The following is a 27,912-nucleotide window of genomic DNA, read 5'->3' as shown; positions in this document are numbered from 1 at the left end:
GCTCAAGTTAGATTTTTGTATCTGAGCAAAAGCTGGCAATCCAAAAGATTGCCAGCCGTCTCTATCAGTGTTGTGTCCAGACTCGGCCTGCTGACTGCCAAGGCCGAACACCGCCGTGACGCAGACAGAGCAGAGACAAGGCGATATCACCAGCGTCAACTAATTTTCATTTATTCTATAATCATATACTGTGTCTAACTGGATTTGTCGAGATTACCCCCTTCCCTCGGCGACAGCTTCAGTGATGTAACAGGGACCTTCCTAATAAATAAAGGAGACACGCGGGCTGGACTTTTAGAACGTAGTTTGGATCTGTAACTAGAATACAGCCCAAAACATGTGTCTCCTCATGAGCTAAATTGAACTGTCTCTGCATGATTCCTTGCTTCTTGTCTGATTATTAGATGTCATCAGTGTTTGAACCTGACAGTATTTCAAGTTATCATTACATATATGTATTGTTGCATTTGAACAACTGTATTGTTGATAATAGAGGTCAATTATTGTTATTATTCATTATCAATAGTTCCATTTCTATTGGTATTTGTATTGCTCCATTTGTAGTGTAATAATGTTCATTGTCATTTCTGTAATATTATTTATTTCACTAACTGCTTCTTTGTTATCACTTTTACTATCATATTTGTACATATCGTATTTGCTGATGTTGTTCTATTGTTGTTGTTGTTGTGTTTGCTGATGTTATTTTTGTCTCTCTGTCTTATCCCCCTCTTGTCCCCACAATTTCCCCCCGTCTTCCTTTTTTTCCCTCTTTCTATCCCCTCCTGCTCCGGCCCGGCTGCACCAAATAATAATATAAATCCATTTAATTAGGTCAAATACAAATAAGGCAACAACAGAAGTATGCCACACTTCTTTTTTGTAAAGTAAATTTGTACAGCCGATATGGGCATCTACATCAACATAACCTGAGAAGCTGGACAGGACAAAAAATTCAAAATACCAAAAAAAAGAAAGCTAGGAGACACTTTTCAATTGTTTGGTAACACTTCGACCTTCCGCTGTAATACGTAATAAACCAGACGTTTCCAAAACAAACACAACAAAAATGGAAAAATTGAGCAAAATGGCACAATGTCAAGAAAAAAGTCTGAATTGATAACACTAGTAACTAATAACAACACAAATAATCATCAAACATTTGTTTTTCTTATTAAGATGATAAATGCACACGCTCATGGTCAATTACCGTATTTTTCGGACTATAAGTCGCTCCGGAGTATAAGTCGCACCGGCCGAAAATGCATAATAAAGAAGGAAAAAAACATATATAAGTCGCACTGGAGTATAAGTAGCATTTTTGGGGGAAATTTATTTGATAAAAGCCAACACCAAGAATAGACATTTGAAAGGCAATTTAAAATAAATAAAGTGACTAGGGATGTCCCGATCCAGGTTTTTGCACTTCCGATCCGATACCGATATTGTTTTTGCACTTCCGATCCGATACCGATAGTGACCGATACCGATACTGACCGATACTGGCCTATCCGAGCATGTATTAAAGTTATTTAGCCTACTTAGTTGTCAGAATCATGTTGAAAAGGGTTTTAGTACTCTTGATAACAACTAGCCAGCTGAATTAGGGGAGTTTGAATAATACACAATGGTTGGTAACAAGAAACTGACCTGTTTATTCAAGGATAAACACAAAATAGACAAAATTATGCATGACAAACAGAAATGGCATCATTGAACTAGGGCTGGGCGATATGGCCTTTTTTTAATATTGCGATATTTTAAGGCCATATTGCGATACACGATATATATCTCGATATTTTGCCTTAGCCTTGAATGAACACTTGATGCATATAATCACAGCAGTATGATGATTCTATGTGTTTTGATTGATTGATTGAGACTTTTATTAGTAGGTTGCACAGTGAAGTACATATTCCGTACAATTGACCACTAAATGGTAACACCCGAATAAGTTTTTCAACTTGTTTAAGTCGGGGTCCACTTAAATTGATTCATGATACAGATATATACTATCAGATATATACTATCATCATAATACAGTCATCACACAAGATAATCACATTGAATTATTTATAATCCAGGGTGTGGAGGGGGGTGTTGGATGTAAGTGTCAAAAAGACAGCCAAAAGAGTTTGATATGAGAATAAATCTAAAGTTAAAATATAGGGTAGAAATGCACCCATTTGCAGGAAATGTAGTCTTGATTTTCAAAATGTTCTTTCAAGGCTTGCATGTCTACATTAAAACATTCTTCTTCATACTGCATTAATATATGCTACTTTTAAACTTTCATGCAGAGAAGGAAATCACAACTAAAAAAATCACTAATTTTTTCATACAGTGTTGATCTGGAAATTTTTGCCTCGGCATTTTGATGGTGTGGACGTGTGGCACCGAATGGAGATAAGCGTCTCGACAGACGTTACAATATTTGAACAATGATGACGAAAACTGTTTTCTCTGTCGTGTCCGTGTGTCGAAAATTGTTATGCGCTTATTTTTTTATTTGTTTTTTTGCGTGGCATAGATTTGCCGTGCGCAGAGGACGTTTGAGCAGGCGCGCACCTTAGCGGCTGCGCTAGCATCACAGCTAACGTTAGCCATGCTGCTACCTCTCTGCTGGGAGAGGACGTATACGTATGTGACGTGTGTAAGAAGTTGCGCTTGCTGTCTGTGAGAAGGAGACAGAAGAAGGAGTGGGAAGAGCCTGTAGTGCAATGCCAGCAGCTAAAAGCAACTGCGTGAGAATCCACAGACCTGTGGATGTGTTGAAGGTGTGCTGGAAAATGCGGAACGGAAATAGGGAGCAGCAGAAAAGTGGAATGTATTATTTAAATCTGTGCGTTGGAAAACACGGACCGGAGTTTTTTTTTAAACTGGATCTGGATCGGCATTTTCCCATGCCTTGCCGATACGCATTTTTTGGCAAATATCGGCGGCCGATCCGATCCAAATATCGGATCGGGACATCCCTAATAGTGACCAACAGGCTGAATAAGTGGACGTTATATGAGGCATAAATAACCAACTGAGAACGTGCCTGGTATGTTAACGTAACATATTATGGTAAGAGTCATTCAAATAACTATAACATATAGAACATGCTATACGTTTACCAAACAATCTGTCACTCCTAATCGCTAAATCCCATGAAATCTTATACGTCTAGTCTCTTACGTGAATGAGCTAAATAATATTATTTGATATTATACGCTAATGTGTTAATAATTTCACACATAAGTCGCTCCGGAGTATAAGTCGCACCCCCGGCCAAACTATGAAAAAAACTGCGACTTATAGTCCGAAAAATACGGTATGCAAATTGAAGGATGGACCAGAAATTGCAACATTGTAGCAAACACTGAAATGTCCTTGATTATCAGTGTACATAGGAACTCAAATATTCTAAACTCGAGTAATCAAAGAAAATGGACCAAATTCTGCCATCTTCACAAAAAAACTCTATCCCCAAGTACCGTACTGGCCCACGGTCGTCCGCAGGGTCTGGCAGGACAGACCCTGACCTGTCCTTTTCATGCCCACCCGCGGAAATGCCATCTGGCTGGTGTGAATGATTACCACAGCAACGGCCGGGTGACCTGCAGCCAGCAGGAACCAAGGTCACTCCACCTCAGTGCTTTACACTCTCTGTGCCCTCTTTTCATCAGCCTGCAGGTGAATTATTCATCCTGGACAACTCAGAGACACACGTTCAACACTCAACTGTGCACTCCATGTACTCGTTGTAATGTGTAATGAGAAAATAATTGCTGCGCTGGTAATGATCAAAATCAGAATTACCTTTTTTTTTTAAAAAAGCACATTCATTTTGTAGACGCAGCTCTTCAGTTAAGTAGTCCGTTCCAAAAAGTACACCAAAAAACAGACTTACAAAAAATGAAGGTTTTTTTTTCTAAGACATAATGTAAATTCAATTAGTTTCAGACACCGAAAAATACAGAAAATGATTATGGTTTTACGTGCTCAAAACAAATAGAAAATACGTAAATGACGAAAGAAATGGATAAACATTTAACATACAGAGAGGGGTAACAAACCTTTGTATTTTGCTACAAGTTCTTTCTTGGATTCAATCGTGTTTCTCACCTTCTTAAATCAAAGTGCTGGCACTCGCAAATTCATTTGGCCCTATTATGGAATATTTTGCAGTCGTTAAAAAAAAAGTACTGAGGCTGTGTCACCAAGCATGGGATTCTTTGTTTGAGCACTCAATTCCTCACACATGATACACATAATTGTTAATGATAACCAAGACGGTATACAAAAACTGGAGCACATTTTTGTCGGAAAACAAATAATACAAAAAGAAAACATTGTTATTTATGCTGTAATTATAGAATTCCAGAGCAACAGAAGTACCAAGACTTTTGTTTTTAATTATTTCCAATTTCAACCTCAGCCATGAATTGTACCTTATCAAAGCTTATAGTTAATCAGTTATGTTGACAATCTTAAGAGAGCAACAATTATTTTCATCACCAAAGTCACAAAGTGCTTGCACTTTACTAAAAGCTATTTGTAATCATTTGTCAATCCAACATAACCAAAGCTTGAACCGGTTTCTGATGCTCCTCTGAACAACAATGAAGTAGTAAGAACCAACACCCAACTACTATTTTTCTTGACAATGGAAGAGCTGTTATTGCGTATGGACTACAAGCCTTTTCACACTCTAAAACCGTCAAAGTAACGATTCTAATTGATCGATAATTTTACTAATGTGCATAAAAATACTGTGACTATTCTGCAAATGACAGTTCCATTGAATCAAAGATGACTAGTTTGCATATCATCTGTTTTTGTCACAGAACTAGTGTGCTTTACATGCCAACCCGTAAATTGGTAACCTGCATTCTGCTTTACAAAAGGTGCAATCATTTACCCCTTTTTACAGGATACAATACTAAGGCTGCAGCCATCGATTACTTTAGTAATCGATATCGATTAGTTTGTCTGGTTAATAGCAATCAAATAGTTGAAAATAGTTGAAATGAACACATTTTCTGCCTGCCATAACCTTAATTATTTTTATTCCATAAGTGCCATCATCAACATTGAAATTGCCCTTTTATCATTTGCGCATTAATGAAAAATATACATTAAAAAAACTCTCTGCCGAGGTCACAGCATCGACACAACAACACTTTCATGTACACTCTATTGCAGCGGCGGTGCAGAAACTAGGTACGCGTATTTTAAAGGGGAACATTATCACCAGACCTATGTAAGCGTCAATATATACCTTGATGTTGCAGAAAAAAGACCATATATTTTTTTAACCGATTTCCGAACTCTAAATGGGTGAATTTTGGCGAATTAAACGCCTTTCTATTATTCGCTCTCGGAGCGATGACGTCACAACGGGAAGCAATCCGCCATTTTCTCACTTTCGTCGGTGTGTTGTCGGAGGGTGTAACAACACGAACAGGGACTGATTCAAGTTGCACCAGTGGCCCAAAGATGCGAAAGTGGCAAGAAATTGGACGAAATTTGTTCAAAATACGAGGGTGTGGGGAAAGCCGACGAAATGGTCAGTCGTTTGTTCCGCACACTTTACCGACGAAAGCTATGCTACGACAGAGATGGCAAGAATGTGTGGATATCCTGCGACACTCAAAGCAGATGCATTTCCAACGATAAAGTCAAAGAAATCTGCCGCCAGACCCTCAGGAAAAGAGAGCGGATGAGGGTATGTCTACAGAATATATTAATTGATGAAAACTTTATTCATTACTCGCGGTTTTACGTAAATTATTATACATAAACTGTGTTTACCAATAATTTAGCTTAAAAACATTAATTTTTTTCAATCATTCGAGTACATTCGGGTAGTCTTGTGTAATGCACTATTTTGTGTCTATTAAGGTATGGTTAACCTGAGTGCTGAAATCGTGGAAAAATATATGTTCTTAGCGCGCCTGAAATGGGCTGTCTGCACTCTCAAAGTGCATGTTGTTGCCAAATGTATTTCATATGCTGTAAACCTAGTTCATAGTTGTTAGTTTCCCTTAATGCCAAACAAACATACCAATCGTTGGTTAGAAGGCGATCGCCGAATTCATCCTCGCTTTCTCCCGTGTCGCTGGCTGTCGTGTCGTTTTCGTCGGTTTCGCTTGCATACGGTTCAAACCGATATGGCTCAATAGCTTCAGTTTCTTCTTCAATTTAGTTTTCACTACCTGCCTCCACACTACAATCATCCGTTTCAATACATGCGTAATCTGTTGAATCGCTTAAGCCGCTGAAATACGAGTCTGAATCCGAGCTAATGTCGCTATTCCTTGCTGTTCTATCCGCCATGTTTGTTTGTATTGGCATCACTGTGTGACGTCACAGGAAAATGGACGGGTGTATATAACGATGGTTAAAATCAGGCACTTTGAAGCTTTTTTTAGGGATATTGCGTGATGGGTAAAATTTTGAAAAAAACTTCGAAAAATAAAATAAGCCACTGGGAACTGATTTTTAATGGTTTCGACCCTTCTGAAATTGTGATAATGTTCCCCTTTAAAGTTCCAGGCACTCCGTGTAGTCCGGATTTAGCCAGTTTTATTAGTTGCAACAGAATGACCCAAGGAAAAGTAATTTCATCAGAAACAAATTAATAGAAGAGATGGATCAAGGAAGCTATGGAAATTACGAAGCAAGGGATGAGAAGGCAAACATGCACACCTGGGACGCTGTCCTTCATCGGCGACGCCAGAGCAGAGAACAGATAGTGTATGGCCGGGTCAAGGAACTTTATTTAGCAGGTAAACCTACAGTAAAAATGTTGGTAACTGTAGTTTAATTGAAAATTGCTTGAATGTTGAAAAATGTGCAAAATGTTCGGTGCAACACTAGTCAATAGTGCACAAATAATAGGCTACATATTTCCATTTATACTACTTGCGTTAAAGTGGTATGTCCATGTGTTATGAAGTTTTTTTTGTTCCCATGGTCTTGAACACACCTTGTTGGCGGAGAATTAAGAAATGTCGTTGTGTGTCTAGTGAAAGACGGAGAAAAATGTGTGTGCACGGAAGGAAATACTTGTTGGAATTGGGCTTGTTGTTAGTATAAAATTGTCAATAAAAAATGAAAACAGCATCGGACTTTGTGTGTCTTTTTCGGGACATTACAATACATTATATTACTTTGATTTGTTTTCGCATAAAAAAAAAAAAAAAATTTTTAAGGTGTGGCGGCTAATATTTTGCCACGATCAAGTACCGTATTTTTCGGACTATAAGTCGCAGTTTTTTTTCATAGTTTGGCCAGGCTCCAGTGCGATTTATATATGTTTTTTTCCTTCTTTATTATGCATTTTTGGCAGGTGCGACTTATACTCCGGTGCGACTTATACTCCGAAAAATACGGTACATTAAAATCCTGCTACAATTTTGACAAACGGGTTGTTGACATTAACGAGGTACTGAATAAAGATGTGGCTTTATTATATAGTGATTTTCGATAGTCTCAATGTTATTGCTGGTTATACGCGGTGCAGGATGAGGTTTTTCTGCTTCACCTTCATTGCCACCTTCATTGCCCCAAGAAAAGTTAACTTAACCCTTTTAAATAGTTTTTACCTCCCTTACTTACAGTTTGTTGAGTTAGCCCTGGATTGATAAGTGGACATGACCAAGGAGGTATTTGATACCTCGAAGAGTTTACATGTTGTGATTTTTGTTCAATCCCAGAAAGACTGACTTAAAGTTGAATCCCGGCTTCTTAGATAAACTGAGACAAAGTCTAATAAACTCATTGTGTTCTTGAAGCTCCACCAATTTCCTCCGAATTTTCAACAAACGAAGTGTTTTGTCCAGAGGATTCTTCGCAACGTCTCATTTTGAAAAAGGTGTGGCGGCTAATATTTTGCCACGATCAAGTACATTAAAATCCTGCCGGAATTTTGACATGAACGGGTTGTTGACATTTAACGAGGTACTGAATAAAGATGTGGCTTTATTATACAGTATAGTGATTTTTGATAGTCTCAATGTTATTGCTGGTTATACGCGGTGCAGGATGAGGTTTTTCTGCTTCACCCTCATTGCCCCAAAATGTCTCTGTCAAACACGAGAAAAGCCAACTTAACCCTTTTAAATAGTTTTTACCTCCCTTTCTTACGGTTTGTTGAATTAGCACTGGATTGATACGTGGACATGACCAAGGAGGTATTTGATACCTCTAAGAGTTTATATGTTGTGATTTTTGTTCAATCCCAGAAAGACTGTGACTTACAGTTGAATCCCGTCTTTGTAGATACACTGAGACCAAGTCTAAACTCATTGTGTTCTTGAAGCTGCACCAATTTCCTCCGATACCTCGAAGAGTTTACATGTTGTGATTTTTGTTCAATCCCAGAAAGACTGTGACTTATAGTTGAATCCCGTCTTTGTAGATACACTGAGACCAAGTCTAAACTCATTGTGTTCTTGAAGCTCCACCAATTTCCTCCAAATTTTCAACAAAATTTAAGTGCAGAGGATTCTTCGCGACGTCTCATTTTTAAAAAAAGGTGTGGCGGCTAATATTTTGCCACGATCAAGTACATTAAAATCCTGCTACAATTCTGACATGAACGGGTTGTTGACATTTAACAAGGTACTGAATAAAGATGTGGCTTTATTATATAGTGATTTTTCGATAGTCTCAATGTTATTGCTGGTTATACGCGGTGCAGGATGAGGTTTTTCTGCTTCACCCTCATTGCCCCAAAATGTATGTCAAACACGAGAAAAGTAAATAAATAGTTTTTACCTCCCTTTCTTACGGTTTGTTGAGTTAGCACTGGATTGATACGTGGACATGACCAAGGAGGTATTTGATACCTCGAAGAGTTTACATGTTGTGATTTTTGTTCAATCCCAGAAAGACCGTGATTTAAAGTTGAATCCCGTCTTTCTAGATACACTGAGACCAAGTCTAAACTCATTGTGTTGTTGAAGCTGCACCAATTTCCTCCGATACCTCGAAGAGTTTACATGTTGTGATTTTTGTTCAATCCCAGAAAGACTGTGACTTATAGTTGAATCCTAGCTTTGTAGATACACCGAGACCAAGTCTAAACTCATTGTGTTCTTGAAGCTGCACCAATTTCCTCCGAATTTTCAACAAACTTGAAGTGTTTTGTCCAGAGGATTCTTCTTGACGTCTCATTTTTTTAAAAAGGTGTGGCGGCTAATATTTTGCCACGATCAAGTACATTAAAATCCTGCTACAATTCTGACATGAACGGGTTGTTGACATTTAACGAGGTACTGAATAAAGATGTGGCTTTATTATACAGTATAGTGATTTTCGATAGTCTCAATGTTATTGCTGGTTATACGCGGTGCAGGATGAGGTTTTTCTGCTTCACCCTCATTGCCCCAAAATGTCTCTGTCAAACACGAGAAAAGCGAACTTAACCCTTTTAAATAGTTTTTACCTCACTTTCTTACGGTTTGTTGAATTAGCACTGGATTGATACGTGGACATGACCAAGGAGGTATTTGATACCTCAAAGAGTTTACATGTTGTGATTTTTGTTCAATCCCAGAAAAACTGTGACTTAAAAGTTGAATCCTGGCTTTGTAGATACACTGAGACCAAGTCTAAACTCATTGTGTTCTTGAAGCTGCACCAATTTCCTCCGATACCTCGAAGAGTTTACATGTTGTGATTTTTGTTCAATCCCAGAAAGACCGTGACTTAAAGTTGAATCCCGGCTTTGCAGATACACTGAGACCAAGTCTAAACTCATTGTGTTCTTGAAGCTCCACCAATTTCCTCCAAATTTTCAACAAAATTGAAGTGCAGAGGATTCTTTGCGACGTCTCATTTTTAAAAAGGTGTGGCGGCTAATATTTTGCTACGATCAAGTACATTAAAATCCTGCTACAATTTTGACATGAACGGGTTGTTGTACATTTAACGAGGTACTGAATAAAGATGTGGCTTTATTATGTAGTGATTTTCGATAGTCTCAATGTTATTGCTGGTTATACACGGTGCAGGATGAGGTTTTTCTGCTTCACCGTCATTGCCCCAAAATGTAGGTCAAACACGAGAAAAGTAAATAAATAGTTTTTACCTCACTTTCTTACGGTTTGTTGAGTTAGCACTGGATTGATACGTGGACATGACCAAGGAGGTATTTGATACCTCGAAGAGTTTACATGTTGTGATTTTTGTTCAATCCCAGAAAGACTGTGACTTAAAAGTTGAATCCCGTCTTTGTAGATACACTGAGACCAAGTCTAAACTCATTGTGTTCTTGAAGCTGCACCAATTTCTTCCGATACCTCGAAGAGTTTACATGTTGTGATTTTTGTTCAATCCCAGAAAGACTGTGACTTATAGTTGAATCCCGGCTTTGTAGATACACTGAGACCAAGTCTAAACTCATTGTGTTCTTGAAGCTGCACCAATTTCCTCCGATACTTCGAAGAGTTTACATGTTGTGATTTTTGTTCAATCCCAGAAAGACTGTGACTTATAGTTGAATCCCGGCTTTGTAGATACACTGAGACCAAGTCTAAACTCATTGTTTTCTTGAAGCTGCACCAATTTTCTTCCGAATTTTCAACAAACTTGAAGTGTTTTGTCCAGAGGATTCTTCGTGACGTCTCATTTTAAAAAAAAGGTGTGGCGGCTAATATTTTGCCACGATCAAGTACATTAAGACATGAACGGGTTGTTGACATTAACGAGGTACTGAATAAAGATGTGGCTTTATTATACAGTATAGTGATTTTCGATAGTCTCAATGTTATTGCTGGTTATACGCGGTGTAGGATGAGGTGTAGGATGAGGTTTTTCAAGGAATTAACACTGTGTAATGTCTCGGGCGTCATGGTGGTAAGGGAGGGCAGCTAGTACTGTCGCACAGGAGGCATGCTCGCTGCAATTGGACTCATGTACACATCATAAATATTTATCGGCCACGTTCAACCAGTCGACGGCGGCGGCAGCAGCAACAACCGGCATCCTACTGCAGCTACTCTGATCCTAGCCCCGGATGAGAGAGAGCGGTCCAGCAGCACAGGAGCCGGAATAACACTCGACACCAACACACCAGATGTGATTGTTCCTGCTCGGTAGGCTAAGGCTGCCAGCTCCTGTCATTTCTCATGATGCGCGACATCAGTCAGACGGCGGAGATGGTGCCCTTGCGCCGGGCCGAGACTGATTTACAAACATTAGCAGGGAATACAATTACACAGACCCCCACCCGAGACCCAGCAAGCATTTGGTCCATTTAGAAATAAACACACACATAGACATACATACATATACATATACATATACATATATATATATATATATATATATATATATATATATATATATATATATATATATATATCAAAATTAAAGTATTGCTAGAAACATAATTTTATATGGGACTTTATTGTATTATGTGTATAGTACATGTTCCAATAAGAAAAAAGCATAAAACACCACCAGAATTAGAGATATTACAAGTCAAAGTGATGAAGCTTAGTGTTACGCTCATGACTTGGTGTAACTAAACATTACCCTATAAGATGAAGGCAATTGCATTTTATTGATATTTGAAATGTATTCAATGTTTATAAATCAATATTTAAATATACCAAATGTAAAAAAGGGAATAAATATTCAAAATAAGATCATTAAATGAAATCTACCGGTAGTTTGGTTACGCCATCATGAGCGCAACACAAGGTTGTAAAAGTTTCAACTACAATTCTAAATAAGATGTCAAGAGCAAACTGAAATCAAATACACACAGCTTACAGATTGATCAATACCTATTTAAATTTAGTAATACATAAATATGATGATTTATCAAAATATAAAAGAAATATACCTGAACAGAACGCTCATGATAGTTACACCAAAAAGTAACGCTATGAATCGCGTTTTTCCACGTTTTTGTGGCATTTTTATGCTATTTTCAAGCATCTCCTTTTTATTATCGTTGATTTTAAATGGTCAGACTAATGCATATTATATATGCATGCCCTAGTACACAAAAAAAATAGACATATTTATCTTGATTGTTACATTTTGAGGTACATTTGTGCAGGTGGGTGTACCAGAGCTGTACACACACCCACATATACATATATATATATACATATATATATACATATATATATATATATACACACACACATACATATGTATATATATACATATATATATACATATATATATATATATATATATATATATATATATATATATATATATATATATATATATATATATATATATATATATATATATACATACATACATACATATATATATATATATATATATACACATACATACATACATACATACATATATATATACACATATATATATACATATATATATATATATATATATATATATACATATGTGTATATATATATATACATATATATACATACATACATACATATATATATATATACATACATATATATATATATATATGTATACATACATATATATATATATATATATATATACATATATATATATATATATATATATATATATATATATATATATATATATATATATATATTAGGGGTGTGGGGGAAAAAAATCGATTCGAATTCGAATCGCGATTCTCACGTTGTGCGATTCTATTTTTTTTTTTATTATTATTATTATTGCAGCTGAGATAGGCTCCAGCGAACCCCCGCGACCCCAAAAGGGACAAGCGGTAGAAAATGGATGGATGGATGGATTTTTTATTTTATTTTTTTTAATTAATCAATCCAACAAAACAATACACAGCAATACAATACAATTCCAAAACCAAACCCAACCCAGCAACAGTCAGAACTGCAATAAACAGAGCAATTGAGAGGAGACACAAACACGACACAGAACAAACCAAAAGTAGTGAAACAAAAATGAATATTATCAACAACAGTATCAATATTAGTTACCATTTCAACACAGCAGTGATTAAAAATCCCTCATTGACATTATCATTAGACATTTATTAAAATAAAAATAATGAACAATAGTGTCACAGTGGCTTACACTTGCATCGCATCTCATAAGCTTGACAAGACACTGTGTCAAATATTTTCACAAAGATAAGATAAGTCATATTTTTGGTTCATTTAATAGTTAAAACAAATTTACATTATTGCATTTAGTTGATAAAACATTGTCCTTTACAATTATAAAAGCTTTTTACAAAAATCTACTACTCTGCAGACTGGGGTAGATCCTGCTGAAATCCTATGTATTGAATGAATAGAGAATCGTTCTGAATCGGGGGAAAAAAAATCGTTTTTGAATCGAGAACCCCGTTGAATTGAAAAACAAAAAAATCGATTTTGAATCGAATCGTGACCCCAAGAATCGATATTGAATCGAATCCTGGGACACCCAAAGATTCACAGCCCTAATAAATATGATGATTTATCAAAATATAAAAGAAATATACCTGAACAGAACGCTCATGATGGTCACACCAAAAAGTAACGCTATGAATCGCGTTTTTCCAAGTTTTGGGGGCATTTTTATGCTATTTCCAAGCATCTCCTTTTTATTATCGTTGATTTTAAATGGTCAAACTAATGCCCTCGTAAACAAAAACATATTTATCTCGATTGTTACATTTTGAGGTACATTTGTGCAGGTGGGTGCACAGAGCTGTACACACATATACATATATATATATATATATATATATATATATATATATATATATATAATATATATGCAATATTGTCAGGATTTGTGTTACTGTCATAGTAACACAAATCCTGACAGTATTGCAAATAAACTAATTCAAGTTTGCAGGTTCCAGTGGGGTTTAAGGAAGGTACACAGACAAGGTGAACGTACAATGGTAATAAAATCAACTGCTCACCTGCCACATTCCCAACGCTCGCAGTTGACAGTCCACCGGAAGCTTCAAAACGATGACATTAACACAACCAATAATGTTTGTTTTGTTGATCATCAGTGACGACTACCGGTATCTCCGTCGGGCTTCCGTAGAACACCAATATCTACGCCATAAACTTTCCACTTGCCAACACACATACGGCGAATATAGCACATTATTCGGGTAACAACCAGGCGTGCGGAAGGCATAAGAAAGCAACGCCTAAAGACGTAGAAGAGTGAAAAGTTACCGACTCGACGCCGCATTAAAAGTTTCCGTCCATGTCAGCGCGGCGGAATAAAGGTTTTGAAAAAGCAAAAGGCGGAAAAGAAAGCCTGTGAATGTCAGTGCTGTCCGCGGTGCTGATCCCAGATCGGTGTGGCGAGCGGAGGCTGTGCTGCTGATCAATGACTGAAGCGAACAAAGGCAGAACGGGGATCAATTTCTAATAACTATCAATGCGCGGCGACGACGCCACTTTCAACCCTCACGGTCGACCACCAAAAAAAACGTCACCAAAGCCCGCAGAGTGCCCGAGAAGACTTACCGTCGGTGGACCGGATGAGAAAAGGTAGACGAATAGCACTAACCTGGAGCCGCCGTAGATCAAATTTCTTCCAATATTGAAACATCGATCCTACATCGGCGGCCATCTTGGGGGATATTGAAGAGTTTTTTTTCTTTTTTTTTTCCAGCGGCTGCAATAAATATGTGGGCTGGATTCCCTCTCCTTAAAGAGCGCAGGGTCACATAATAACACTCTTATATACTACTAAATGTTATTTTGAAGAAGTAAGAAAAAAAGAAAAAAAAAGTAAAAGCTAACTACGTCAATATCAACTGAATAATTACACTTTTGTTTTTTGTTTTTTTTGTTGTGTTTTTTTGCTTAGGCAAAAAAAAAAAAAGTTATCAATATTGACGTAAAGAAGCCCGTGGCTGATCGATACGGTGTGGAAAAGGAAGGGAAGGAGAGACGAGTACATGAGTACATGAGTGCTGCACAGGGAATTTAGCCAAGCCTACTTTTCACCTCTTTCTCTTCTTGGAGAACACCTTCATATATGCTATTATTATTGTCACATTATTTTCATGACTAAAATAACATATTTAAAGGGATTTGCTTGTCATTTCATTTTCTATCATTCATGAATTCACATCTATTTTATTTACTCGTATTATTTGTAGTGTAAAGTGGATAAGCTCTCATGTTTATGTATATACTTTTAATCAGCTTTAATTTAAATATTTCAATATTATTTGTATGCTCCTTGCATGTCAGTTTAAGACACTTTGAAAAAAATAGCACAGCTTCAGACTTAGTTTTCTGTTTACTTATTTACTGTATTTGCGCATATTTAATTTTTTTAATCACAAATTTGTATAATCATATTTACCCTAGTTATTCAGATATTTTACTTATTTTTTTATCATCCAGTGCATTATTATGATGTGAAAATTGTTTTATTTTACATTTAAATGTATTAAATATATTATTTATTTATTAAATCCAATATTTATTAAATCAATTTATTTATTAAATCCAATATTTCAATATTATTTGTAAGCTCCTTACATGTCAATTTAATGACACTTTGAAAAAAATTGCACAGCTTTAGATTTTGTTTTCTGTTTACTTATTTACTGTATTTACGCTTATTGAAATTTTTTATCACAAATTTGTATAATCATATTTATCCTAATTATTCAGATATTTTACTTATTTTTTTATCATCCAGTGCATTATTATTATGTGAAAATTGTTTTATTTTACATTTAAATGTATTAAATATATTATTTATTTATTAAATCCAATATTTATTAAATCAATGTATTTATTAAATCCAATATTTAAATATTATTTGTAAGCTCCTTACATGTCAATTTAATGACACTTTGAAAATAATAGCACAGCTTTAGATTTTGTTTTCTGTTTACTTATTTACTGTATTTGCGCATATTTAGTTTTTTTAATCACAAATTTGTATAATCATATTTACCCTAGTTATTCAGATATTTTACTTATTTTTTTTATCATCCAGTGCATTATTATTATGTGAAAATTGTTTTATTTTACATTTAAATGTGTTAAATATATTATTTATTTATTAAATCCAATATTTATTAAATCAATTTATTTATTAAATCCAATATTTCAATATTATTTGTAAGCTCCTTACATGTCAATTTAATGACACTTTGAAAATAATAGCACAGCTTTAGATTTTGTTTTCTGTTTACTTATTTACTCTATTTGTGCATATGTAATTTTTTTAATCACAAATTTGTATAATCATATTTACCCTAGTTATTCAGATATTTTACTTATTTTTTTTATCATCCAGTGCATTATTATTATGTGAAAATTGTTTTATTTTACATTTAAATGTGTTAAATATATTATTTATTTATTAAATCCAATATTTATTAAATACATGTATTTATTAAATCCAATATTTTAATATTATTTGTAAGCTCCTTACATGTCAGTTTAATGACACTTTGAAAAAATAGCACAGCTTTAGATTTTGTTTTCTGTTTACTTATTTACTGTATTTGCGCTTATTTAATTTTTTTTTATCACAAATTTTCATAATCATGTTTACCCAAATTATTCAGATATTTTACTTATTTTTTTTATCATCCAGTGCATTATTATTATACGCAAATTGTTTTATATTACATTTAAATGTATTAAATATATTATTTATTTATTAAATCCAATGTTTATTAAATAAATGTATTTATTAAATCCAATATTTCAATATTATTTGTAAGCTCCTTACATGTCAGTTTAATGACACTTTGAAAAAAATACCACAGCTTCAGATTTTGTTTTCTGTTTACTTATTTACTGTATTTGCACTTATTGAATTTTTTTAATCACAAATTTGTATAATCATATTTACCCAAATTATTCAGATATTTTACTTATTTTTTTATCATCCCGTGCATTATTATTGTGTGAAAATTGTTTTATTTTACATTTAAATGTATTAAATATATTATTTATTTATTGAATCCAATATTTATTAAATAAATGTATTTATTAAATCCAATATTTTAATATTATTTGTAAGCTCCTTACATGTCAGTTTAATGACACTTTGAAAAAATAGCACAGCTTTAGATTTTGTTTTCTGTTTACTTATTTACTCTATTTGCGCATATTTAATTTTTTTAATCACAAATTTGTATAATCCTATTCACCCTAATTATTCAGATATTTTACTTATTTTTTATCATCCAGTGCATTATTATTATTATGAGCAAATTGTTTTATATTACATTTAAATGTATTAAATATATTATTTACTTATTAAATCCAATATTTATTAAATAAATGTATTTATTAAATCCAATATTTCAATATTATTTGTAAGTTCCTTACATGTCAGTTTAATGACACTTTGAAAAAAATAGCACACCTTTAGATTTTGTTTTCTGTTTACTTATTTACTGTATTTGCGCTTATTTAATTTTTTTAATCACAAATTTGTATAATCATATTTACCCTAATTATTCAGATATTTTACTTATTTTTTATCATCCAGTGCATTATTATTATGGGCAAATTGTTATTTTATTTTACATTTGAATGTATTAAATATATTATTTATTTATTAAATCCAATATTTATTAAATAAACTTATTTATTAAATCCAATATTTCAATATTATTTGTAAGCTCATTACATGTCAATTTAATGACATTTTGAAAAAAATAGCACAGCTTTAGATTTTGTTTTCTGTTTACTTATTTACTGTATTTGCGCTTATGAAAAATGTTTTAATCACAAATTTTCATAACCATTTTTACCCAAATTATTCAGATTTTTTGCTTATTTTTTATCATCCAGTGCATTATTATGAGAAAATTGTTTTATATTACAATTAAATGTATTAAATATATTATTTATATATTAAATCCAAAAATATATTTTTAGGATCTTTGTTTTTTAATTTAATGACATTTCCGTTTAGCTTCTAAGATTTTTTTTAAATTATTTATTAAAACATATTGTTTAAGTGAAGCGTAGCTAAGCAAGTATACTATTAAAGAATTTTTTCAATAACAACAATGTTATTATTAATCCCTTTGTCAAATTAATGACATTTTATTTGACTTATTTCATGTTCAATTACTTTTTTAATCAACTTTTACTTTTATTGGCTGTAATTATTTTTCTTGCATCTATTATATTTGTTTTTTTTACAGGTTTATCACTGCACAAGCTCAACTTTTCCTCATCCCATTTATTTGTTGTATTTTTCACAGTTATTGTTTTCTTTCCTTCACTACTGCACGAGCTGTCAATCTATTGCTGCACATTCACTAGTCTTTTCTCCGCTGATTAGAAAATGGTGACACCTAGAACATTGTGTCAACATGCAAAAGATATGGTGTGAATAAATAATCAGCAATAGACATGAAAAAGGGTATAGGGTTAAATAAACTAAATTTTTCTCATGCATATATAAATATGTATACTTGACTACATTCAGTATTGTTTGCATATGGTGAAGTGATGTGCTTCTAAACGTCTATTAATGAGAGATTATGAATGTAAAGTAACCTAAAAACGTTCATAATCACTGCACAAGTCATTTATATGTTACATTATAGTTATAAACTCGGCAGATTGTCCAAATAAATCAAGGGGTTCTGTAAAAAAAATCTATGGCTGTGGTCAGGGGCCAAACATTTATTGGTAAGTGCTCCCCCTGCTGGTAATAGAGGGTTAAAGGCTCTAAGGTTTATTGCCATTCCTGCCATTAAAACCTAAGAGTATATTCATTATAAGGAAAAAAAACATTTTAAATTGATGTTTGACTCATTTTCCTTCACAGCTAAATGAAAATAATCTCCTTGCGAGTCACATTTTAGTACTTCAAAGGACATTCCACTGCTACAGAGAAATACATGTGAAAATATATATTTTTTAAATGTTAACATACTGCAGTTTATATATGACTGGGGAAGTGGTAGTGATTTTTTTTATTATTCTAAAGCAGGGGTGTCAAACCCACGGCCCGCCTGATGAGTTTGCCAAGTAATAAAATTACCTGGGTTTTTTTTTTAACGAAAGAAACTGCTGTTCTAAAAGTGTCCACTGGATGTCACAATAGCAATTCTGTTAGGCAAGCAAGAGGTACACAGTAAAGGGTGACTGTGGCTCCTCCTCCTCGACCCACATGAAACTTAAAACCTGCTGTTTTATGTCTTCTGTTTCGAACTCATGGTCATTTGGCACCCTCGTTGCCCCAAAATGTCTCTGTCAAACACCAGAAAAGTGAACTTAACCCTTTTGAATAGTTTTTACCTCCCTTTCTTACTGTTTGTTGAGTGAGCACTGGATTGATACGTGGACATGACCAAGGAGGTATTTGATACCTCAAAGAGTTTACTTTTTGTGTTTTTTCGTTCAATCCCAGAAAGACTGTGACTTAAAGTTGAATCCCGGTGTGGAGGGGGGCGTGGCCTGCAGACCTGCAGCGAAACGGAATGTGCCAGGACCGGCTTCGAGATCAGCGACAGGTGCGTAGATGGCCCACCTGGGCCTGATTATCTAATCACCTGTCACTCTGTTAAGAGGCAGTAGCCGGGTAGGAGAGAGGTGTTGGAGTTGGAGTTGGAGCGAGAGACAGAGACAGAGAACAGACAGACAGACACACACACAAAACAATTGCTGAAAAGCGCAACAATTTATTGCAAAATAAAACTATATTGTGAACCTGATCCAAGCTCTCATGTCAGTGCTTGGTGGTCCGAGGAACCCAGAGGGGAGAAACCTCCACACCCGGCTTTGTAGATACACTGAGACCAAGTCTAAACTCATTGTGTTTTTGAAGCTGCACCAATTTTCTCTGAATTTTCAACAAACTTGAAGTGTTTTGTCCAGACGATTATTTGTGATTTGAACGCTTTCAGAATGTGCTTGTTCTATTTTTGGCCAAAAAAAACAACAACCTGGAGTTGTCTTTATTTTTAAGTTATCATGCCATGATTTTACCATTCCGGCCCACTTGGGAATAGATTTTCCTCTATGTGGCCCCTGAGCTAAAATTAGTTTGACACTCCTGTTCTAAAGGTACAAAAAAAACAAAAAAACAATGAAAATCACACCAAAGTTGAAAAAAAGAGCAAAAGACATACATATTGATGTGTTCCTTACACAATGTTTTGTCACTTTTACTTTTTTTGCATACTAATTATTCTCTGCTTTTGTATTATGTGTTTTTAAGCTATTTTTCTATCTTGTACTAATCAATCACCCCACAATGTTTGTCAACTTTTCTCTCTTTTTGTATGATTTATCATTTTCTTTCTACAGCTGACTTAAATATACATTTAATTTAATTGTAATTCATTTATTGTCGATGCATTTTCTGCGTTTGAAGAAGTTGTCAACGAACCTAATTAACTTCACCTTATACGCGTTTTTATCCTTCTCGTCTACCCATAAAAAACAAATGCCGAACTGGTAAATATTTAACACAAAAAGTGAACAAATTATCTTTTATTGCTGATTTCTGTATGGAAAAGGGCTAAAAAATGAATAAGCTTTGCTTCTTACTATTCCTCTTCAGCCCTGTTGAATTGTATGTGGGTGTAGAGTGTAAGTGTAAACATGTGATGTACTTCTATCTCACTTTTTAAGCATGTTCCTAATTAACTTAACCATAACTTTGTCAATGCGTTTTCTTTATTTTTATGACTATTTACATTGTAGATTGTCACATCAAAACTATGAATGAACACATGTGGAGTTATGTACTTAACAAACAAAAAAAAAAGGTAAATAACTGAAAACATGTTTTATATTCTAGTTTCTTCAAAATAGCCACTCTTTGCTCTGATTACTGCTTTGCACACTCTTGGCATTCTCTCGATGAGCCTCAAAAAGGTAGCCACCTGAAATGGTTTTCACTTCACAGGTGTGCTTGAAGCTCATCAAGAGAATGCCAAGAGTGTGCAAAGCAGTAATCAGAGCAAAGGGTGGCTATTTTGAAGAAACTATAATATAAGACATGTTTTCAGTTATTTCACCTTTTTTTGTTAAGTACATAACTCCACATGTGTTCATTCATAGTTTTGATGTGACAATCTACAATGTAAATAGTCATAAAAATAAAGAACGTGCATTGAATGAGTAGAAAGTGTATCCAAACTTTTGGCCTGTACTGTGTATATACTGTATATATATATATATATATATATATATATATATATATATATTTTTTTTTTTTTCTTTTTTCTACTGCTTGTCCCTCTCGGGGTTGCGGTAGGAAAAGAAAAAAATAAATAAATAAAATAAAAAATGAATAAAATTTAAAAATTTAAAAAATATATATATAATATATATATACATATACATATGAACTACATTAGCATATCTACAAAGGAATCAATTATTAATGTTTTCAAACATCCATCTTGCAGAATAAAGCACGAATACCAATTATAATGATTTCACAAAATGGCATAATTTCTGTAACGTGCATACACATGCAATGTTTTTCCGGTGACGAGACGTATTGAAACACACCAGCTTAAAGGGTAAAGGGTCTACGACAGAGGAGAGTGAAGCCCGCCGGAACACACTGAACTCCATTCTAGAACATTCCGTCTCACTTGACTCCTTGTGCCAGCTCCAAAATAGTCTTCTTCAGCAAAGTGGTTGTAATCATCAACATAAGAACATTGTGTTACTGGGATTAGAATGTACCAAGGTTCCTACTGCAAGGTCCTTTGTTGAACTCATTTTCTTCTGGGAGACACATTTTCAGAAAGCTAATCACCAAATGGTTGATTTCATTATTGATAAAGTCATAAAATTATCAAATAATACAGAAGGAACAGGCTTATGATAGACAAATATCTTTTAGAACAGTGTTTCTTAACCGTAGGGCCACCAAAAAAGATATGTTTCCTAGCTGTGGTCCATACTCACTAGAACCTGGATGTCAAAGTCAAGGCCCGCGGGCCAGATCCGGCCCACGAATGAATGATCTATGGCCCCCCAGGATGATATTTAATATATGAGGAAATATGACCATATCACGCCAACTCTCAAATCCATTCAATGGCTTCCTGTTCCACTCAGGATTGAATTTAAAATCTCCCTACTAACCCACCAGTGCCTCCATGGAAATGCCGCCCTCTACCTCAAAGAACTACTCACCCCCAAATCCTCCACACGACACCTCCGCTCCGGACAGGCTAACCTCCTCCAACCTCAGAGGACAATGCTACGAACAATGGGAGACCGGGCTTTCTGCTCCGCCGCTCCCAGTCTGTGGAACGCTCTCCCTGACCACCTGAGGGCACCACAGACTGTGGATGCTTTTAAAAAAGGCTGAAAACCTCTTCTTTTTAAAACAGCCTTTTATATATATATATATATATATATATATATATATATGCATACTAGTTTTAGCTATTTGGCTGTTCTAGTTTTTTTTTTTTTTTTTATCTTTTTGTTTTGTTTTGTTTTTTAAATACCATGTAGCACTTTGAGGTTGTTTACGCAATGTAAAATGCTTTTTACAAATAAAATCTATTATTATTATTATTATATTTGATTAATATTAGAACAGAGCCACCTGCTGCTGTTTTGCGCACACCAATACTCCATCAGTTGGCGCTAGTCATTTTGAAAATGGGGTCCCAGGGACCCCATCAAGTCATAAAAATAGGGCCCCACAGTAAATTTTTGGGATGCCACTTTTTTGTAAGCGTTTTGAAAACAAATGATAAATATATGCATTATCCTGTTATATCTCACATTCTGTATTGTGTTTTGGAAAAAGGTTGTCATAAACGTTACTTCATTCATTAAAAAAAAACACACAAAAGAAAATACATTTTTATGCATATGTAAATGTATTCAGTTATAAATATTCAGTTTCTTCTTTCCTTCATGGATCTAAACTTTACCACTGCCGGTAGTTTTTTTCTATATTTTTACTGGAATATTTTCAGAATGTGTTTGTGCTATTTTTGGCCAAAGTAAGACAAAGAAAACCATCTGAAGTTGTCTTTATTTTTTTAGCTTTAATGCCATGATTTTAATAGTCCGGCCCGCGTGTGCACACATTTTCCTCCATGCGGCCCCTGCACTAGAGAAAAGCACTATATAAATATAATTCACTTCACCACTTGTGGCAGTAATGACAGCATCAAACAAAGACTTACACTTAGACTTAGACTTCCTTTTAATTGTCATTTAAATTTGACCTTTACAGTACAGATAAGAACAACATTTTGTTGCATTAGCTCATGGTAGTGCAGGATAAAATAGCAATAAGGTGCAGATATAAATAAATAGATTACTGTATAGATAAATATATTTCACTTTTGCATATGTATCCACGTTTATGGATGTATGTTATATTGTCTTTATATACAAGCCAGTTAATCAATTTTTGGGGGGAATTGAGGGAATTGTTATGATGCGTTCAAGAGTTTTATGGCCTCCGGGAAGAAGCTGTTACAGAACCTGGAGGTTCTGCTACGGAGGCTGCGGAACCTCTTTCTAGAGTCCAGCAGTGAAAACAGTCCTTGGTGGGTGTGGGAGGAGTCTCTGCAGATTTTCTGAGTCCTGGTCAGGCAGCGGCTTTTTGCGATCTCCTGGATATGAGGAAGGGGATAGGATAGGATAGGACAAACAGAAGAAGTCTGGAGCGAAAGTCACACAGAAGTTTCTCAAGCACAAAAATTATGACTAAAGTGGTGAAGATGTATTTTCTTTTGCACTTACATTTCATTGACAGTTTGGTTGGGAAACAAATTATCAATTTCATTTATTTCGTTTAACACAACGATTTTGTCAGCTATTTGCATACTTGCCAAACCTCCCGGATTTTCCGGGAGACTCCCGAAATTCAGCGCCTCTCCCGAAAACCTCCCGGGACAAATTTTCTCCCGAAAATCTCCCGAAATTCAGGCGGAGCTGGAAGCCACGCCCCCTCCAGCTCCATGCGGACCTGAGTGACGTCGTGTGCGCAACACCACGTAAATCGATGGCCAACCAAAAAGTAACCCCAGTACGCTATAGCCAACATTCACCAGGAGATGGCAACAGACAAACATAGATCACTATTACATTCCTCCCCTTTTAGAAATGTATAGAAGTTACTCAAAATAAATAAACAACCCAACCAAAAAATGCAACAGCTCGATTAAAAAACTGTACTTAAGCCACATTCTTTTCTTTTTTTTTAGTACTGAACTCTTAACCCTCATTTGTAAAAAATAACATGCTTATTATACAAACAGTATTTGTACACCTTTAACACAGATTTGTATACTGTCTTCAGAGATTCAGTTTTTTTGGTGGTACTCGAAACCTTTCTGGGTACCTGCGAAAGGGTGTTCAGCATGGTTAGAAAAATAGGATGGACAATTCAACCCTTAACTCAACAATGAGTAGATGAGTGTTATGTGTGTAAATAAATGAACACTGAAATTCAAGTATTTATTTTATATATATATATATAATAAAATATATATATATATATATATATATAGCTAGAATTCACTGAAAGTCAAGTATTTCTTACATATGTATATGTATATATATATACATATACATATACATATATATATATATATATATATATATATATATATATATGAAATACTTGACTTGGCGAATTCTAGCTGTAAATATACTCCTCCCCTCTTAGCCCCGCCCCCAACCACGCCCACGCCCCACCCAGACCACGCCCCCCACCCCCCCACCCCCAACCCCCACCTCCCGAAATCGGAGGTCTCAAGGTTGGCAAGTATGGCTATTTGTGAGTCCCTTCTAATGCAGTATATTTGATTAGTGTTTATTTTTACCATCAGCCCGAGCTAACTCTAAGGTTTATGTCTTCAATAATTAATCATCTTTGTGATTAACACATGCTTTCATATCATTTGACAAGGTTGTAAACTCTAAGTATACATAATTATTGAAGACCATTAAAATCAAGAGAAAGATTACTAATTAGATGCTAATAATTGAGTGTGTTCCGGGCCTCTCTGTAGTGGAAAAGTTGGGCCCTGAGGTCAAAAGGGTTAAGAAAATGTGACAAGAGTGCTCAGCTGTCTTTCTGGACTAAAACACTGGACTTCCATTCTTTATATGACAGGAGTGCTCTACGGTTTTTAAAGACATAGCGTAAAAAAAAAGACTGGTCAAAGATCCTCTATATGTGCCAAGAGTCATGAATATGTGTAGAAATAGTTGATCATTTAAAACAGGGGTCACCAACGCGGTGCCTGCGGGCACCAGGTCGCCCGTAAGGACCAGATGAGTCGCCCGCTGGCCTGTTCTAAAAATAGCTCAAATAGCAGCACTTACCAGTGAGCTGCCTCTATTTTTTTAAATTGTATTTATTTACTAGCAAGCTGGTCTCGCTTTGCTCGACATTTTTCATTCTAAGAGAGACAAAACTCAAATAGAATTTGAAAATCCAAGAAAATATTTTAAAGACTTGGTCTTGACTTGTTTAAATAAATTCATTTATTTTTTTACTTTCAGAAAAGACAATTTTAGAGAAAAAATATAACCTTAAAAATGATTTTAGGATTTTTAAACACATATACCTTTTTACTTTTAAATTCCTTCCTCTTCTTTCCTGACAATTTAAATCAATGTTCAAGTCCATTTATTTTTTTTATTGTAAAGAATAATAAATACATTTTAATTTAATTCTTCATTTTAGCTTCTGTTTTTTCAACGAAGAATATTTGTGAAATATTTCTTCAAACTTATTATGATTAAAATTCCAAAAAATTATTCTGGCAAATCTAGAAAATCTGTGGAATCAAATTTAAATGTTATTTCAAAGTCTTTTGAATTTCTTTTAAAATTTTTGTTCTGGAAAATCTAGAAGAAATAATGGTTTGTCTTTGTTAGAAATATAGCTTGGTCCAATTTGTTATATATTCTAACAAAGTGCAGCTTGTATTTTAACCTATTTAAAACATGTTATCAAAATTCTAAAATGAATCTTAATCAGGAAAAATTACTTATGATGTTCCATAAATTATTTTTTTTTATTTTTTCAAAAAGATTCGAATTAGCTAGGTTTTCTCTTCTTTTTTTCGGTTGAATTTTGAATTTTAAAGAGTCGAAATTGAAGATAAACTATGTTTCAAAATTAAATTTTCATTTTTTTCGTGTTTTCTCCTCTTTTAAACCGTTCAATTAAGTGTTTTTTTGTTCAATTAGAAAAATGTGCACTTAGAGAAAATATAAAAATAAAGTGTTGCATATTGATATTTATCTGTTTCTATATATATTTATTGTGAGAAATCATTAAGATAATCAGTGTTTCCACAAAGATAAATATCATTAATTATTAATGATAACATAGAGTTAAAGGTAAATTTAGCAAATTGACTATTTCTGGCCATTTATTTAGGTGTGTATCAAACTGGTAGCCCTTCGCATTAATCAGTACCCAAGAAGTAGCTCTTGGTTTCAAAAAGGTTGGTGACCCGTGATTTAAAAGATATCATAAAGCAGGGGTGTGAGAGTCATTTTCATTGAGGGCCACATCGCAGGAATGGCTGTTTTCAGAGGGCCGCTTTTTAAAAATTATTTGACATTATGCATGCGGGTAATAACCTGTGATTAATCATGATTAATCGAAATGCATCTGCATTTGATTTTTTTTTTTTATATATATATATATATATATATATATATAACTTGCTTTAAAATCATAAAGGTGACAAGCAGATGTTTAACTATTTGTTTTTATCTCACAAAAATAGTTTTGCAATACAATATATAATAATATCATTGGCATGATCAGATAATATTCAAGTTTAAAATATGCATTTCTTTTTCTCTCAAAATTGAAAGAACGAATGCATTTACTAAAAAAAATATAACTTTTTTTTTTTTTTTTTTAAACCCATTGTTTCCAGGCTTTCGTGGGCCACAGAGAATGCTGTGGCGAGCCAGAACTAGCACCCGGGCCTTCACTTTGACACCTGTGTCATAAAGTGTCAAAAATGTATTATTTCCATTGAACCTCTAACAGTTGTTCGAAAACTTTTTTCACCAAGTACCACCTCAGAAGAAACCCCGGCTCTCCAAGTACCACCATAATGACCAACATTAAAATACAGTAATGTAGTAGGCCTAAGTATTCATCAAGTACCACCATCATGATCAACATCAAAATACAGTAGTGTAGTAGACCTAAGTATTCATTATGAACAAGGCAGGGGGTTTATTTAACCTGAATATTTAGTATTTCTGGCCTCTGCAACATTACACACAGTTTGAACAGTAACACTGGACAGTCAACACCACATCAATCATCAAGAAGGCTCAGCAGCGGCTACACTTCCTTAGAGTCCTCGGGAAGTACAACCTGAAGCCTGAGCTGCTGCTGACCTTCTACCGCTCGTCCATCGAGAGCCTGCTGACCTACTGTATTACGGTATGGTACGGCAGCTGCACTGCAGCAGACAGGGAGAGGCTGCAAAGAGTGGTCAAGACGGCTCAGAAGATCATCGGCCGCCCTCTCCCCTCTCTGACGGACATCTACACCTCCCGCTGCCTCAACAGAGCCAGTGCCATCATCAAGGACAGCACCCACCCTGGCTCTGACCTGTTCCACCTGCTGCCCTCTGGGAAGCGCTACAGGTGCATTAAAACCAAAACAAACAGGCTAAAGAACAGCTTCTTCCCCAGGGCCATAACCATCCTGAACGGACTGCCCCATTATCCCTCATAACTGCCTTCTCTTCGGTGCAATAACCCATTCCACCAACCACCCTGTTTTGTTTTTGTTTTTTCATGTATATATTCATTTCACACCATATTCATTGCACTTCTCCATTTTTTATATTTTTATATATTTGCACATTGTTTTTCTAGCATGCACACATCGCACTGTATGGAATGGCCTCAATCTCGTTACCTTGCGTAATGACAATAAAGCTGATTCTGATTCTGATTCTGTGTTTGAATGTAGTAAAATCAAACACACCAAGAAAAAAATCTGTGGATTTTG

General features: G+C 34.7%; 1 protein-coding gene across 2 annotated transcripts in view; it reads right to left on the bottom strand.

Annotated features, from left to right (window-relative positions):
- The window catches only part of LOC133623060 (homeobox protein cut-like 2), a 329,715-nt gene extending 315,032 nt beyond the window's left edge, over positions 1-14,683 (bottom strand). The window contains exon 1 of one of the 2 annotated variants that reach the window (XM_061985993.2): positions 14,476-14,683. In XM_061985993.2, the coding sequence (XP_061841977.1) occupies positions 14,476-14,538 (63 nt within the window). In that variant the 5' untranslated portion in view covers positions 14,539-14,683. Of the gene's footprint in view, positions 1-13,867; positions 14,166-14,475 lie in introns of those variants that run through there. The other variant, XM_061985992.2, reaches the window with a different exon arrangement.
- Between the last annotated feature and the right edge of the window lie 13,229 nt (positions 14,684-27,912).

Source organism: Nerophis lumbriciformis, linkage group LG12 (genome assembly GCF_033978685.3).
Source record: "Nerophis lumbriciformis linkage group LG12, RoL_Nlum_v2.1, whole genome shotgun sequence".
In the NCBI taxonomy this organism is placed as follows: domain Eukaryota; kingdom Metazoa; phylum Chordata; class Actinopteri; order Syngnathiformes; family Syngnathidae; genus Nerophis; species Nerophis lumbriciformis.
The sequence above is the reverse complement of the archived record's forward strand: the minus strand, read 5'-3'. Positions and strand labels throughout refer to the sequence as shown.